Below are 12,953 nucleotides of genomic sequence, written 5' to 3'. Positions count from 1 at the left end.
TCCCACCCTCCTTGTACAAGCTAATAAAAATAGATTAAATGATTCCAAAGCTGGTGCATGGAGAGCTACACTGCAGAATTTACAGCATGCTCTGCACGGGAGCAGTTCCACAGGGCTGTCTGCAGGGGCAGCCCCGGGAAATGGGACTGCTCTGAGGGAAGGTGAGCACTGCAAAGGAACTGGACACACAGCACTGGCCCCTGACAGATCTGCCTTTATTTGGTTGTCAGTGAGTAAATCACGGGTCAGGTTTCCACAACTACGACTATATAGATATATATATATATATAAAATCAGGAAGAGGAAGAAAATTAATAAAAAAAATCAAAGTAATAAAAATCAACATGGTGGGTCACTACCAAAATCAACAGAACAGGTCTAAATAGGAAGTTTACTTACACAGTGTTAAAAGGCACCAGTCTCAGCTTTCCAAACCCAAACCCTGACACATTCCAAGTGTACAGAGCATTTCTCCAGACTCAACTACATCACCAGGCAACTGAGGCTGCAGGATCTGCATCTCTCCAGGAAGGATGTGACCAAAAAGATTATGTGCTGTTCTTACAAAGCAGGCAATGGCCAACCAACAGGAATTCTGCCTTGGCATCTTGCCAACTACTTCCCTGCACCCCCTGATTTCTCAGTTAAAACCATGGTCCTGATAATTTCACACCAGGCCAGGCTGGGTGGGTTTGAGCAAGCTGCTCTAGTGGAAGGTGTCCCTGCCCACGGCAGGGGGTTGGAACGAGGTGATCTCCAGTGAAGCAGTGCTGCTGCAGAAACAGAGAGAATAAACTGTTCCCCGTGTTCAGCTGAGACAGGACAAAGAACAATGAGCTGGAGCTGCAGCTCAGGCACTTTTCTATCAGACTGCAAGAGGCTGCCAGCAGCAGCAACAGCTGGGCACTGCTCCAGACTGCCCAGACAAACCAGGGCGGCTTTGAAGAAAATCCTGGCAGACACGATAGGAGAAGTTTGGGCAGAGCTGGGAAGGGAAGGCTCCACCTCTCACAGTCTCATCCACCACCTTGTACAAGGGCATCAAACTCCCAGAAAGCTGATTTGACCCCCCCTGGATAAGGGCCCTTGGTCCCTGCCCTACCCACCATGCACCCACTGCCCTCAGGGCGGAGCTGAGCCCCCTCCAGCCTCTCTTGGGAATCTCTCCTGGGAATCTCTCTTGGGAATCTCTGCCTTCCACTTCTGAGACCAGAATAGACCTTGCTTAAAATACAACAGAACTCCCTTCAGAATGACTTGTTTAATGGTTTAATGAAGTCACCACTAACGCACTGCTTAAGTCCAGACTTCGACCTTCTTTTTCCTAGAAAGGAAGAAAAAGAAATCTGTGACTGGAATAAGCAGTTCAAAAAATGGAACAGGCAATACATACTCTGTTTGTTGCAGCAAATCAATATAAAATTACATTTTATTTGAACATCTGTCATTGAATGTGAATCCAAAAAGACTGTGCAGGAATCCTTAGGGTAAGGGGGAAAACCTCATCCAAAAACCTTTAATACTTTTATTTCTCCAAACTGCACAGGGAGGAGGAGAAAAGAAATTAAATAGGCTTAAAAAGCTAATTTTTGGATATAATGAGGATGAAAAGAAAAATAAAAACACCCCTATTACAGAGTCAGAATGATCAAGGTGGGAAGGGATCTCTGGAGTTCATCCAGTCCAAACCCCATGCTCAAGCAGGGTCACTCAGACCCATGTCCAGAGAGCTGTGGAATATTTCTAAGGATGGAGACTCCACAACCTCCCTAAGCAAGGTGTGCCAGTGCTTGGAGACCTTCACAGTGAACCTTCTGTTCAGTTGGAAATCATTGTTCAAAGATGCAGCAAGTGTGTGTTTCTGGAGAACTGCTCATTCGTGTTATCTAAAAATTATCAAATGTGCAGTTTGAGCTTTAAAAAGACACTCAGTGAAGTCATTTTGCTTTTGACTCTGGTACAGCCTTTGATTTGTAGCAGCTTTACCTTTGGTACTCCCAGGGGGAGCTACACAGAACCAACAGCTACTGTGGTAGTGAAAATACTCACAGCTCTGTATTCCAAGAACATCTCTTTGAAAGCCAGGAAGTCCGTAAATGTGAGAAGCAGATCAAATATATCACCTGGCATTTCATCTTTGCGTTGTCTACAGAGAGGAAAAGTTGGGGTGGGGGTGAGAAAACTCCGTGAGAACAATTCTTTATTTTAAAACAGCACGAGGTCAAAAGGGACAAGTAGAACAATATCACTATTTAAACAATAATGTTATTGCAGGTGTATCATAAAGCAAAACTGTGGTCAATGATTACCATGCAGTACTTCCAATCCAAGAACGTTATTGTATTTATCTAAATCCAAGACCTAAGAGTATCATATCAGCCCTTGAAAACCAGACCTGTAAGTCAACAGAAGTAACACTCAACAGCATTTCTCTGTTTATTTACCTCGAGCACTGGAACTGCCAGACAGTCCCTTGAAAGGTGAGAAAAGTTTGGGGAGAGGCACAAATGCCCATCCACAGTCCTAAAGAACCACTAGTGACAAACCTTGGTAGAGGATGAAAACATTTTGGAAGAAAGGCTCTGAGCTCCCCTGTCAGCAAATTTCAACAAGACTTTTCTAGCAGTCAAGGGTTGGGGTTTTTTTTCTGGTTTGGTTGGGGTTTTTTTCCTGGTTTTGTTTTATTATTTCTTAAAAAAAAAAGTCCTTCAAAAGGACCTTTACCTTAAAGAGCCTGTTCTCTAAGTGCACTACGTGCACCCAGAGTAACTTTCCCAATGTCTTATTTAAGAAACATTAAAACTTAAACTGATTCAAGTGTTTTAAGACACTCAGGTCCCAATTACACTCGATTTTCTAATTCAAGGGGCACACCAGTGATCTTTCAAAAGGAAAGATCATGAAGCTGGTTAAGCTGAAGTGAGCAAATGCAAAAGCTGAACACAAACCAAAGTCTTCTCTGAACAAGAATTGCAATAAAGGAATTTCATCACATGATTCTGAAATACCACCAGGCTACTGAGGTGCCTGGAAAAGATACACCAGACCCAGCATTTTAAGGGTTTGGCTTCAAAGTGACAAGAAGGATGAAAATCCTCCAGTGTTCTCATTCTGATGTCTCTTCCTACCCCTCAGAACCCAATATATTTCAGCATCATAATTCTGATAGAGTAGCAGGACATGCTGAAGGCGGGAAAAATGGCCAGTCATTGCCTTCACGAAGACTTATTTTTTTAAATGAAAGAGGAACCATTCTCTGAAGGGAGAATTCTCAAAACTAAGTTTTAATCTAGATTAAAAAAACCTGAGAGGCACATAAGCCACCCCCCCAGCCAAAAGCAAAGCAAAGACTCACTGCAACGACACCGTGAAAGCAACCATATCAAACCCCCGAATGCGATCGAGCAGCTTCTCTTCAATGTATTTCTCTACTAAAGAGATCTGGAAACAAACAAACAAACAAACCAACCAACCTTGTTGGTGAGAACAAACACTGACTATCTGCATCCAGTAGCAAACTGTTTTTAACTACTCATTTAATGGTGCTGACAAGTAGACTGGTCTAGTTTCTTAATTGTGCTTTGCATGAAGAGCATGATTGAAGTGTTCAAGACAGGAAATGATACAACTGGGAAAGGAGAAACTTTGTTTGCACACGTCAAACACATCACTTACTACAGCAATAGGCTAAGTTTCTATTCAAGAGTTACACAACTTCCAAAAACATCTCTAGAAAACAAGGAGAAAGGAGCCTAAAGCTCCAGAAAACACCCTTCTTGTTCACAGATCGTGGCTGTGCTTCTGAAGGAGACAGCAGGCACAGTGTGGGATCTGCTCCATGGAAGCCCAGTATTTTATCTGGGGGGGGACACGACTAAATAAACAAAAAAAAGCAGCACATATGAAAAATAGGAAAAGGTGTCTTACATATTCATTAAAAATGTCAGTATAGATGAGCTTATTTTCTTCTGAGTCATCAAACTCCTGGTAGTGCTTCTCCAGAAAAGACCTCTGTATTAACTGGAAATCATCATCTGGGCCACAACAAAAAAATGCATCATGCAGTTACGAGTTTGGTCATTCCCTCTGAAACACAAACCCCACATTCACTGCCCCTCTGCTTCCCTGCTGTGAGCACAGAGCCCTGCACACGTGCAGAGCCCGTCACAGCAGCACTGCAGCTGCTGCTGGGCCACCACCTCTGCCCCATCTGTGAGAGCAAATCAGTCCTCCTGCTCTGTGTTTATTAATAAAGTTGTTTATTCTGAACCCCTTTTTCGTTCTGGCTCTCAAGCCAGCGAAACACTTGTACTTTTTTATTAAGTGAATACCTCTTCCCTACAAGAATTCAAAGTTGTTTTTTTTTTTTCCCTTGAAATTAAAAATATTAGTGAAAATCACAGATGAAATTTCAATTGATGAAGATTTTTTTTTTCTAATTGTGGAAGGAAACAGGAATAAAAATGAACTTTTACTGCATAAGGCCAGGCTGGATGGGTTTGAGCAACCTGGTCTAGTGGAAGATGTCCCTGCCCATGGCAGGGGCTTGGAACTGAATGATCTGTAAGGTTCCTTCCAACCCAATCTGTGATTCTCATGACTATCTTTGTATTTTGAGGTGGGTTGCAGTATGTTTAGCACCCATGTCATTGTCTGTAACTACTTGCAGCCCTTACCCATGATGATATCTTCCAGATAGCCAACAACTATATCAAACTCCTCGTGAGAAGGGGTGGAGCTGAAAGCAAAGAAAGACAAGATAAATACGTGTTTCGACCGCAGCAGAGGTTAAAGTTAAAATTAAAAAGTGGTAACGAAAGCCTAAGCACAAATAAACCCGGTGATTACAAGGTAAGTGAATAACTTCCTAGTTTCAACCTACAAAATAATCCATGACACTGATGAGAAGACTGCTCCATGGAGATTCTCATCAGGCCTCTACTCTAGTTCCTCCCAATAAGGTGCCTAATTGAAAAAAAGAATAAATGTTGTTTTACTGGCATTACTGTCAAGGCAATTCTAGTTCTGGTGCAGAAGGATGTAAAGAGTGTAATTAGAACAGCAAATCAAGCCTTTTCCAACCCACAAATCCCAGCTGCTACCACAATTTTCCTTATGTTCTCTTCCCTGCATTAACTGTACGTGGTGATCACAGAGCTCTACGCACTCAAGAGAATATTCTGAAATACCTGGTCTTATGGAACCACTTAAACTGAAATGCATACAAAAGTTTTACAGAATTGAAGAAAATTAAATATTTTTCTCAAGCAAGAAACATCCTTATGTGCTCCAAATAAATGGCACAATCTCCTAAAGTTATTCTAATATAAGTAAGTATTAAACACCATTATGGATCTGAAGTCATCCAGGAAAGAAACCTCTGGTACCAACACCAGGACACTGGATCCCTCTGCTAAATCTATTATTGTGCAGCTTGTTCTGACACAGTAACCAGATCTCTCTGGTATTCACAGTTCATCTTTAGTGGGGGATGAACTCTTCCTATGTTCTCCAGAAGATGAAAGATAAGCTTTTCTCCCACATGAGGAAAACAAGTCTAAAGGAAAAAATTAGCCTCGATCAGCAAAAGCACCGTTTAAATTCAATTAAATGTCTCTTTCAAATGTCTCTTCAGCAAACAGAGCAGAACAGCCCTTCAGACTAAGTTTTCAAAAGCTCATTATTTTGGTATTAGATAACACTCCAGTGAAATTAATCCAACAGCAGTTTACCTGTAATGAGCCACTGGGCTCACTCTGACCGGGAGAAATTAAAGAGAGATTTCATTTAAAAGGGCGTCTGATCACCCAGCGGTGTCCCAGCAACATTCCTGATCTGTGAGGCGGATCCGAGAGACGAGGGAAGCCACGGCAAGGCCTGGAAGAGCCCAGGAGAGGGCGGCACAGGGCCGGGAGAGGGGCTGGCACGGCCCGGGCCGAGGGGACTCACCTGGGCACCCCACCCGGGCTGCGGGTTATGGGCTCGGCGCTCCCCTTGGCACGCAAGGGCAAGAGACTTTGCTGTGGATAATCCCCACCATTTTTTTCTCCCTCCAAATAAATGCCACTACTAGTTTTATCCTAACAGCAACAGGAAAAGTGTGGATTTAATCCTTGTTTAAGTCTGTAAGGCAGGGAATGGAATTTTATCTGCTCCAAGAAGACACTTATTCCATCTGTCCATACAACACACGTACACCCTGCAGGGACACAGGATCAGCAATCCTGTGGTTTAAACCCCTGCCACCTCGTAATGCCAAACAACAGCATCTAGACCAGCATTTCCCAGTGTGAAATTTGGTTGAGGACACCTGAGGTAAAAGGTCTCAGGTTTTATAAGGAGCACACCCAAACACAAAGGAGCAGTCTCTCCTCAGAATCCGCGACAAGAGATGACAAAACGCTCGTGAAAAGGAGAAATTTTGGATTCCAAATCAACAGCAAAAAAATAATTTCCAGCCTTACAGCGCTTGTTTTGTTCCCTCAGCCAGGGCTGCCTGGTGCTACGCTGACAGCAGTGATATTTAGTCTGACTTCACCTAAACTCTGCACTGATGTTATTCCCCCCTGAAGCTTTGCATTCCTCACCTTTGTTCTCCTAAGAGGCAGAATCTGCTAAGCAGCGTGGTGTAAATTCACTCGTCTAATTAGATTCCTATTAAGATATTTTTAATTAGCAATTAGCTTCTTGAAAATCTGACACAGAACGTTGCATACTCACGTGGCTACACCCAAGTTTTCTCCATCAGCAGTCTCCATTGTTCCTGCCTAACCAGACTGGAAGAGACAATCTGTAAGTTGCTGCTCTTAGTGGTTACTTCTTCTTTTTGGACAAAGTGCTAAGGAATAACATGTGGCTTTGCATTAATACAAATTCAGCTGTTAAACTACCATCCACTTCCCAAACAGCAGGTGAGAATTTTTAATTATTAAACACAGGAATTCCGAAATCTTGTCCTTCTAAAGTTAAGGCTACTTCTTTTCTGTAATAACCCAAATTCTCTGGGGACTTTCTCTGCCTACCCAGAGAACAGGCTCAAACCTGCACACCCCTGCAGTCAGCCCCTGTAAAGGGGTTTTGGGTCACCTCTGCACGTTTTCTGCCGAGACATCTGACTATTACAGCAACGCAGCCAGGTGAGGTGAAGATGCTCCCCTGCTGCAGAGCGTCCCAGACCAGCGATCCGCGGGGCTCTGACCAGGGCCGGGCCGTGTCCCCCCGTGCCCTCGGCTGTGGGCAGGGGGTGATGCCTCCCCCGGGACAGGGCACAGAGCGCCCGGTACCGGGGACCATGGGGACCCCCCGCTCCCGCCGGCCCCCGGAGCAGCCCCGGAGCATCGCCCCGAGCACGGCGGGAGGGACCAGCGCGTCCCTCGCCTCCCCCTCCTCAGTCCCGGCTCTTGGGGAGGGGCGAAGCACCCCTGCCCTGGCCCCCGCCTCACCCCCCGCTCCAAGGCACCCAGACGTGCGGGCCGCCACCCTCCCTCTCCAGAAACCCACCCGCCCGTGTCAAACCCCCCGTTCTGAGACCCACGGCCCCGTGCCAGCCCTCCCGTTCCCGCCTCAGCTCCCGCCTTCCCCCCCGCCCCGCCGTCCCCCTGCACCCACCGCCCTCACGGCCGGCGCGGCGCCCCCTCCCCTCGCGCCGTCTCCCGGGGAACGCGCCCTTCCGCCCCGCCCGCAGCCAATGGCGGCGCTGCCCCGCCGTGCAGGACCCGCCCCCGGCCCGCCGCCATGGCGGGCTGCGAGCGCGTCCTGAGGGGGGCACGGCCAGAGAACACACAACGCTGTTAATTGTTAAATTAACACGCTAGGATAAGCCGGGTCGCCCCGCGCAGGGACAGCCCGCGACCCCTCCCGCCCTGACCTGAGCCCTCCACCGGCACCGGTGTCCACGCCGGCCGTGCCCTTCCCCCCCACTCCCCTCAGGAGCGAGCTCCTGCTGCCCCCGGCCCCGAAACACCGAACACAGCTCTCAACAGAAGGAACTAAAGAACAACAAGCAGCCTTCAAGATTTTTTTTTTTATTGTTGAATGGACAACTTCGCTACAGTTCGTTCCCCCTTCTGAGGGCCTGCGGAGTGGCCGCCTCCCCTGCCCGTCCCCAGGGCGTGAGGGGGACGCTGCCCCGCTCGTGGAGTATCGACAAAAGATCTTGACAAAAGATGCTCCCCCCTCGGCGTGGGTGGCGGCAGAAAGCCAGTCAAAAGTGTACAGCCTTTCCCTTCGTGAAATGAACAGGACAGTTCTTCTCTGCAACACAGCTCCCCCCCTCCTCTGCCACCGTCGGCTTCCTCTGCCCAGCACCAGCTGCACGGAAGACGGTCTGGGGCAAAATTTTCAAAGCATTAACATCTTTTCGATAAACGCAGGCACTTAGTCCCGGGTCCACAAAGGCAGCGAGGCTCTAAGGCCACCCCCCCTTTCGAGGGGACAGCAGATGCCTCGAAGCCATTGTGGACCTGGGCCTTAAGAGCTTAATCTCATACAGCAGTTGATACGAATTAGGAGTCCTAGGCACTTCTGAAAATTTTACCTCAGTTAATCCTGGCCAGGGAAACCAAAGCCCTGAAGTTACTAGAATCTATTAAGGCAGAGTTCAAAATGGTTCTGTCCCACCTCTCCCCTAAAGTACACAGTTTGTGTCTTTGTACTTTAGGGGTAAAAATTCCAATCATTGCATTTGGAAGCACTTGAAGTGATTCTGGAATTCTGACACCCTCGTGGCAGTGATGGTGGTCACGTTTGCTCACTGAGCACAGAGCAGGAAGGGACTCAGCCCTGACTGGACACGTGGATTTACAGCAAAACATTGCAAAGTACAGTCAGTGAGGAAATGAGGTCCCCGTGGCAGATCTGCCAGTCTGACTTGATTCAAACCTTCCATCCTAGGTGGAAGAGAATTCACATTTTAGCAAAAACACTAACCGGCACACACCACTTCTGGATTCAGTCTGTATTTGGACAAAAGTCAACAAGGAAACGATGGACAGAACTTTCCTAATTCACACATCTCTGGATGAAGTTCAGCACCCTTGAGTTAGCAAAGGCAGAAGGTGAAAGGAGTTGCTAGAGAGCTGGATCCCGTGACCTGTGTGCAGAGCTCAGGTCAGTAGGAAGCCAGAATGCTCAGCAGGAAGAAGCCTCAGCTCTGCTTTGTTAATATTTGATAGTACAATAAAAGATAATAAACGACTTTAAAAATAAGCTACATCGCAGCATGGGAATTCACAACAGCCTCTGCTATTGAATCGCTGCCAAGAAGTGGGATGGTTTTGGTGTGAGTTGTGTGTGAATTAGTAAAGTTCCACTTCACAGACAGACAATTTAAAAAAAAAAAAAAAATCAAACTGTGCAAGTCTTGGAAGAGATGGAGTTGTATCCTCAGTTGGTGCAAAGTAAGCAGAACTCCACTGATTTTTGTGCTACTTCACTGACCCCAGCTGTGAACCCTGATTCCTTGGAGAAACCTAGTAAACCAGTCAAGAGCTGCCTGCTGAAATGCATCCTTAACATACAAACATCACAAATGTGTAATTAAAGTGGAGCAGAGTTTCCCACTGTATGATCCCTACCAAAAATAAGAAGTGTGGCCCCAAACCTGCTCAGAGCAGGACTGACACATGGCAAGCAAGGTGCATTTTTAAGGAGTTACAGAATAAGACTGAAATTGGTACCCAAATAACCTTTTTTAAATAAACTGGCCCAAAATTATCCTCTAATATTTTAAGATAGCTCAATTTTTCCAAAGTGAATATAACTTTCAAAAACAACACTGATTAAAAAAGATGTTCAATGATACCTTAAAAAATACCCAGAATATCAAATTAATTCCAGTCCAGCATTATAATTAGTTTAAGAATACCTCCTGAAAATTATAACCTCACAAAAAAACGTGGGTACTGAAGTTAAAAGCATCAGAAACATTATGTACTTGAAAATACCACCGATCTCTTAACATTTAAAAACAAATCAGAACATTCTTTGGAATCACCAAGTTATTAAAACCTGTGAGTTTCTCTACAGTCTCCACACTGTCTTTTCAAATCAGTCTGTGTACAGATTCAGTCTCTGAGCAGTTCAATATCCACTGTTGGAAAACACAGAGTCTCTGACCAGCAGGAGGCTACATTAAACAGGAAAACATTGGCATTCTCTTTTCAGTACTGACTTCTGCCAAAAATAGAGACTTTTCGAGCACAAGACAGCACGGCCCTGTTTTGGGAGACACTGATTTTCTCTTCTTGTCTAAAATGCATTGTACGTGTAACTTCCAGTGCAAAATTTTTTCAGCACTTGCGACAGGCGAGAAGGAAAGGGGGAAGGAGGGACACTCCCCTCTGCTCTTCAGAGGAACCAACAGCCACAGCACGCTGACCTAGCAGCTCTCCTTACTGCTGCAACCAGCTCCCATTGCTGGCAAGCTGGAGATAGCTTATTAAAGATCTCATTTTTAAGATAAACAGATTAACAGGTTAGCATGAAATCTGGCCGTGGCTATGGTTCTATGTGCATAAAGATTGGGTAGAGATGCTTTCCCCTTTCAGTACTGGTTGGTGTTCACTGCAAACAAGTCTGTGGTGTTTCTCCACGTGTGTCATGAAATGTGAGAGATCTGTCTGACTCGGGTTTGTATTTCCTGTCGGCACAAAGGGCAGGTCTCCAGTTGCAAGGCACACTCCATGCACAGGTCACTGGAGGAGAAGAAAAAGAGAGTCAGTTAAAGCCTGCACTTACAGCATGAACAACTAAAAGCACTAAGCAGTTCGGTCAGCCTGCCAGCGACACAGCCAAGTTAAGTCTTTCAGTGTAGAGAGTGGGTATTGCAAGTCAGGTGTTGAGGATCTGTGTGCAGGCTTTGAGAGCACCTGCCTGTTGTTCATTAATCTCAGCACTCACTCAGGTCTGCAGAGCAGCAGCCCCAGTGCCCTGCAGGAAGCTCCTCCACTTATTGTTGACACACACCTGTCACATCTCTTTTTAACCTTCCAGCATTTACACCCATGGTAACTCCTTCCATGAGTGCTCTGAAAACCCTAAGGAACTGGACTTAACTGGATTCATTTCCTGCTTGAAGGCAGGAAAGTGCTATTATGGCATAACTTGTACTGCTGCCTCATTTTTAGCTTTTAGAGGATTTTGCAACTTGAGACAATCCATTTGTCGAACATTCAAGGACTATTTGAGTGTATTCTGAATTTTCTCCTCTCCTCACGTGACCTGGATTTCACAGCATCTCTACCAAGCACTAATCAGAAGAGCCTTTGACACCAGGGAATTCAGACTTGGTAGCTCAGGGGTAGCACACACACACACTGTAGCCACATTCCTTCCCCAAACACACACACAATTAGGGATTCAATCTGCTCAGAGGGGTTGTTTTTGAAGGTTTTACCTGTGTCCACACGGCCTGAGTTCTGTGTCTGCTACCTCATCACAGCAAAGGGTGCAGCAGTTCTCTCGGATGCTCACTTGCTTCAACAGAGCCAGGCGCCTGTGTCTGAGGGGAGAGAGAGAAAAACACCCCTCAAACACATAAGTTTGAATCAAAGCAACCCCAACTCAAATAAACCTCACAAACCCATGTATCAAAACAATTCAGAAGACCTACAATGCTCTAACACAATTCAAAAGAATAAAAATTGAAAATAAAATCAACAGCCCAGTATGGCAACAGCCACGAGGGAGAGTAAACAGATAAAAATCCCCCATTTGATGAAATAAGACATTTCACATTTTAGTTGCACTGAATTCAGCACAACTCTACATGAATTTGTGTTAAATCCTGAGGTGGATAAATTAGGGTCAACTCATACAAGCCCTTGCCTTATTTCCTATCACTTCTAAGATGATCAGAGCTATCTTTTTTAGGACTGGCTACAACAAAAGTGTTCAACCTCGAATGGAGCCTTTCAGTGCTATCCCATATTAAACAGTCTGTAACACAGGAGGCCAGGTTTCACCAGTCAGGCATCAACAGGAAACCAGTTTCCCCCAGTTTGTTTCTCATCTTGTGGCCCAGTCGTGCAACAGCTCCCACAGGCAGCGTTTGAACACTGCAAGAGCAGTGCCAGAACGACATCAGCAACAACCACGTCTGATCAACAGCGAGAAACTGCCAAGCCCCCACCCAGCATGGAACATTTCATCTGAAAAGGGGGATGAACAAAATTGTACCAACTTTGCCAATGTGTGACTCCAATCCAGGGGTATTTTTTTTTTCCCTTTTCTTTTTAAACACCAAGATACTGAAGTACCTAAAGTGCACTTGACTGAAGAGCTTGGTAATTCAAAACCAGTCTCCAAATTTCCCTACAGCCAGGGGTACCCCCTCCAGCAGCTCCCACTTGAATTAGTTGCAACCTAAGATTATTTCAACCAACACACATCAGCACCAGTCCAAGGGCCATCTTCAGACAGGAAACCCAGGGTACACCATATCCCCGATTACACTGAATACTTTTACTGTTTTGTGTTCCAGGAAGTTATTTTATGACTAATAACTGAAACCAGACAAAACCCAGCGATTTATTAGTTTTCGTTCCTGCCAGAAATTCGTTAAAGAAAAATGTGCCCAAACCCATTTCTATCTGGCTTGGTTTATACTTAGATGGGAAAACAGTTCTAAATTTGAATGACCTTTGTCAGTACTACCCTTCACAAGCAGGGAAATTTTCATCTGGATCAAAAGAGAAGGCAAAATTCAAGACTTGGAATCATTCAGTACCTCCATGCTGCCAAATCACAAATTAGGTCAATTTTAAATATAACATTTTAATTAAGACTATACCTCCTTAACCAAGCTCACCCTTCTTAGGTGGCAGGAGATACTTTTACTAAAAACAGCTATGTGGTACTAGTTAATTTTAACTTAGCTTAATATTAACAAACAAATATTTTAATTTCATGGATTTTGGTTGCACATCCCATGCTTTACTCATGAAATTGCACTG

General features: G+C 45.2%; 2 protein-coding genes across 3 annotated transcripts in view; both read right to left on the bottom strand.

Moving 5' to 3' along the window:
- Positions 1-1,253: 1,253 nt before the first annotated feature.
- Positions 1,254-7,655, bottom strand: ARL2BP (ADP ribosylation factor like GTPase 2 binding protein). 2 transcript variants are annotated; one of them, XM_050311563.1, is made up of 7 exons: positions 7,609-7,655; positions 6,721-6,838; positions 4,677-4,738; positions 3,928-4,034; positions 3,356-3,441; positions 2,050-2,146; positions 1,254-1,324 (listed from the first exon to the last, which is right to left on the bottom strand). In XM_050311563.1, exons 2-7 carry the CDS (start codon positions 6,756-6,758, stop codon positions 1,262-1,264), a joined length of 453 nt encoding a protein of 150 aa, XP_050167520.1. In that variant the 5' UTR covers positions 6,759-6,838; positions 7,609-7,655; the 3' UTR covers positions 1,254-1,261. The 2 variants fall into 2 exon arrangements, with proteins under 2 accessions (XP_050167520.1, XP_050167521.1); XM_050311564.1 differs by having other exon boundaries at positions 6,721-6,776.
- A 1,286-nt stretch (positions 7,656-8,941) lies between these two features.
- The window catches only part of RSPRY1 (ring finger and SPRY domain containing 1), a 35,094-nt gene continuing 31,082 nt past the window's right edge, over positions 8,942-12,953 (bottom strand). Inside the window, exons 15-16 of the mRNA XM_050311295.1 lie at positions 11,396-11,500; positions 8,942-10,694 (exon numbers count right to left, since the gene is read on the bottom strand). Of these exons, the coding sequence (XP_050167252.1) occupies positions 10,598-10,694; positions 11,396-11,500 (202 nt within the window). The 3' untranslated portion in view covers positions 8,942-10,597. The remainder of the gene's footprint in view (positions 10,695-11,395; positions 11,501-12,953) is intronic.

The sequence above is a fragment of the Myiozetetes cayanensis genome, unplaced genomic scaffold (assembly GCF_022539395.1).
Source record: "Myiozetetes cayanensis isolate MyiCay16 unplaced genomic scaffold, myiCay2020 scf16, whole genome shotgun sequence".
Lineage (NCBI taxonomy): Eukaryota > Metazoa > Chordata > Aves > Passeriformes > Tyrannidae > Myiozetetes > Myiozetetes cayanensis.
This window is presented reverse-complemented; position numbering and strand designations above follow the sequence as displayed.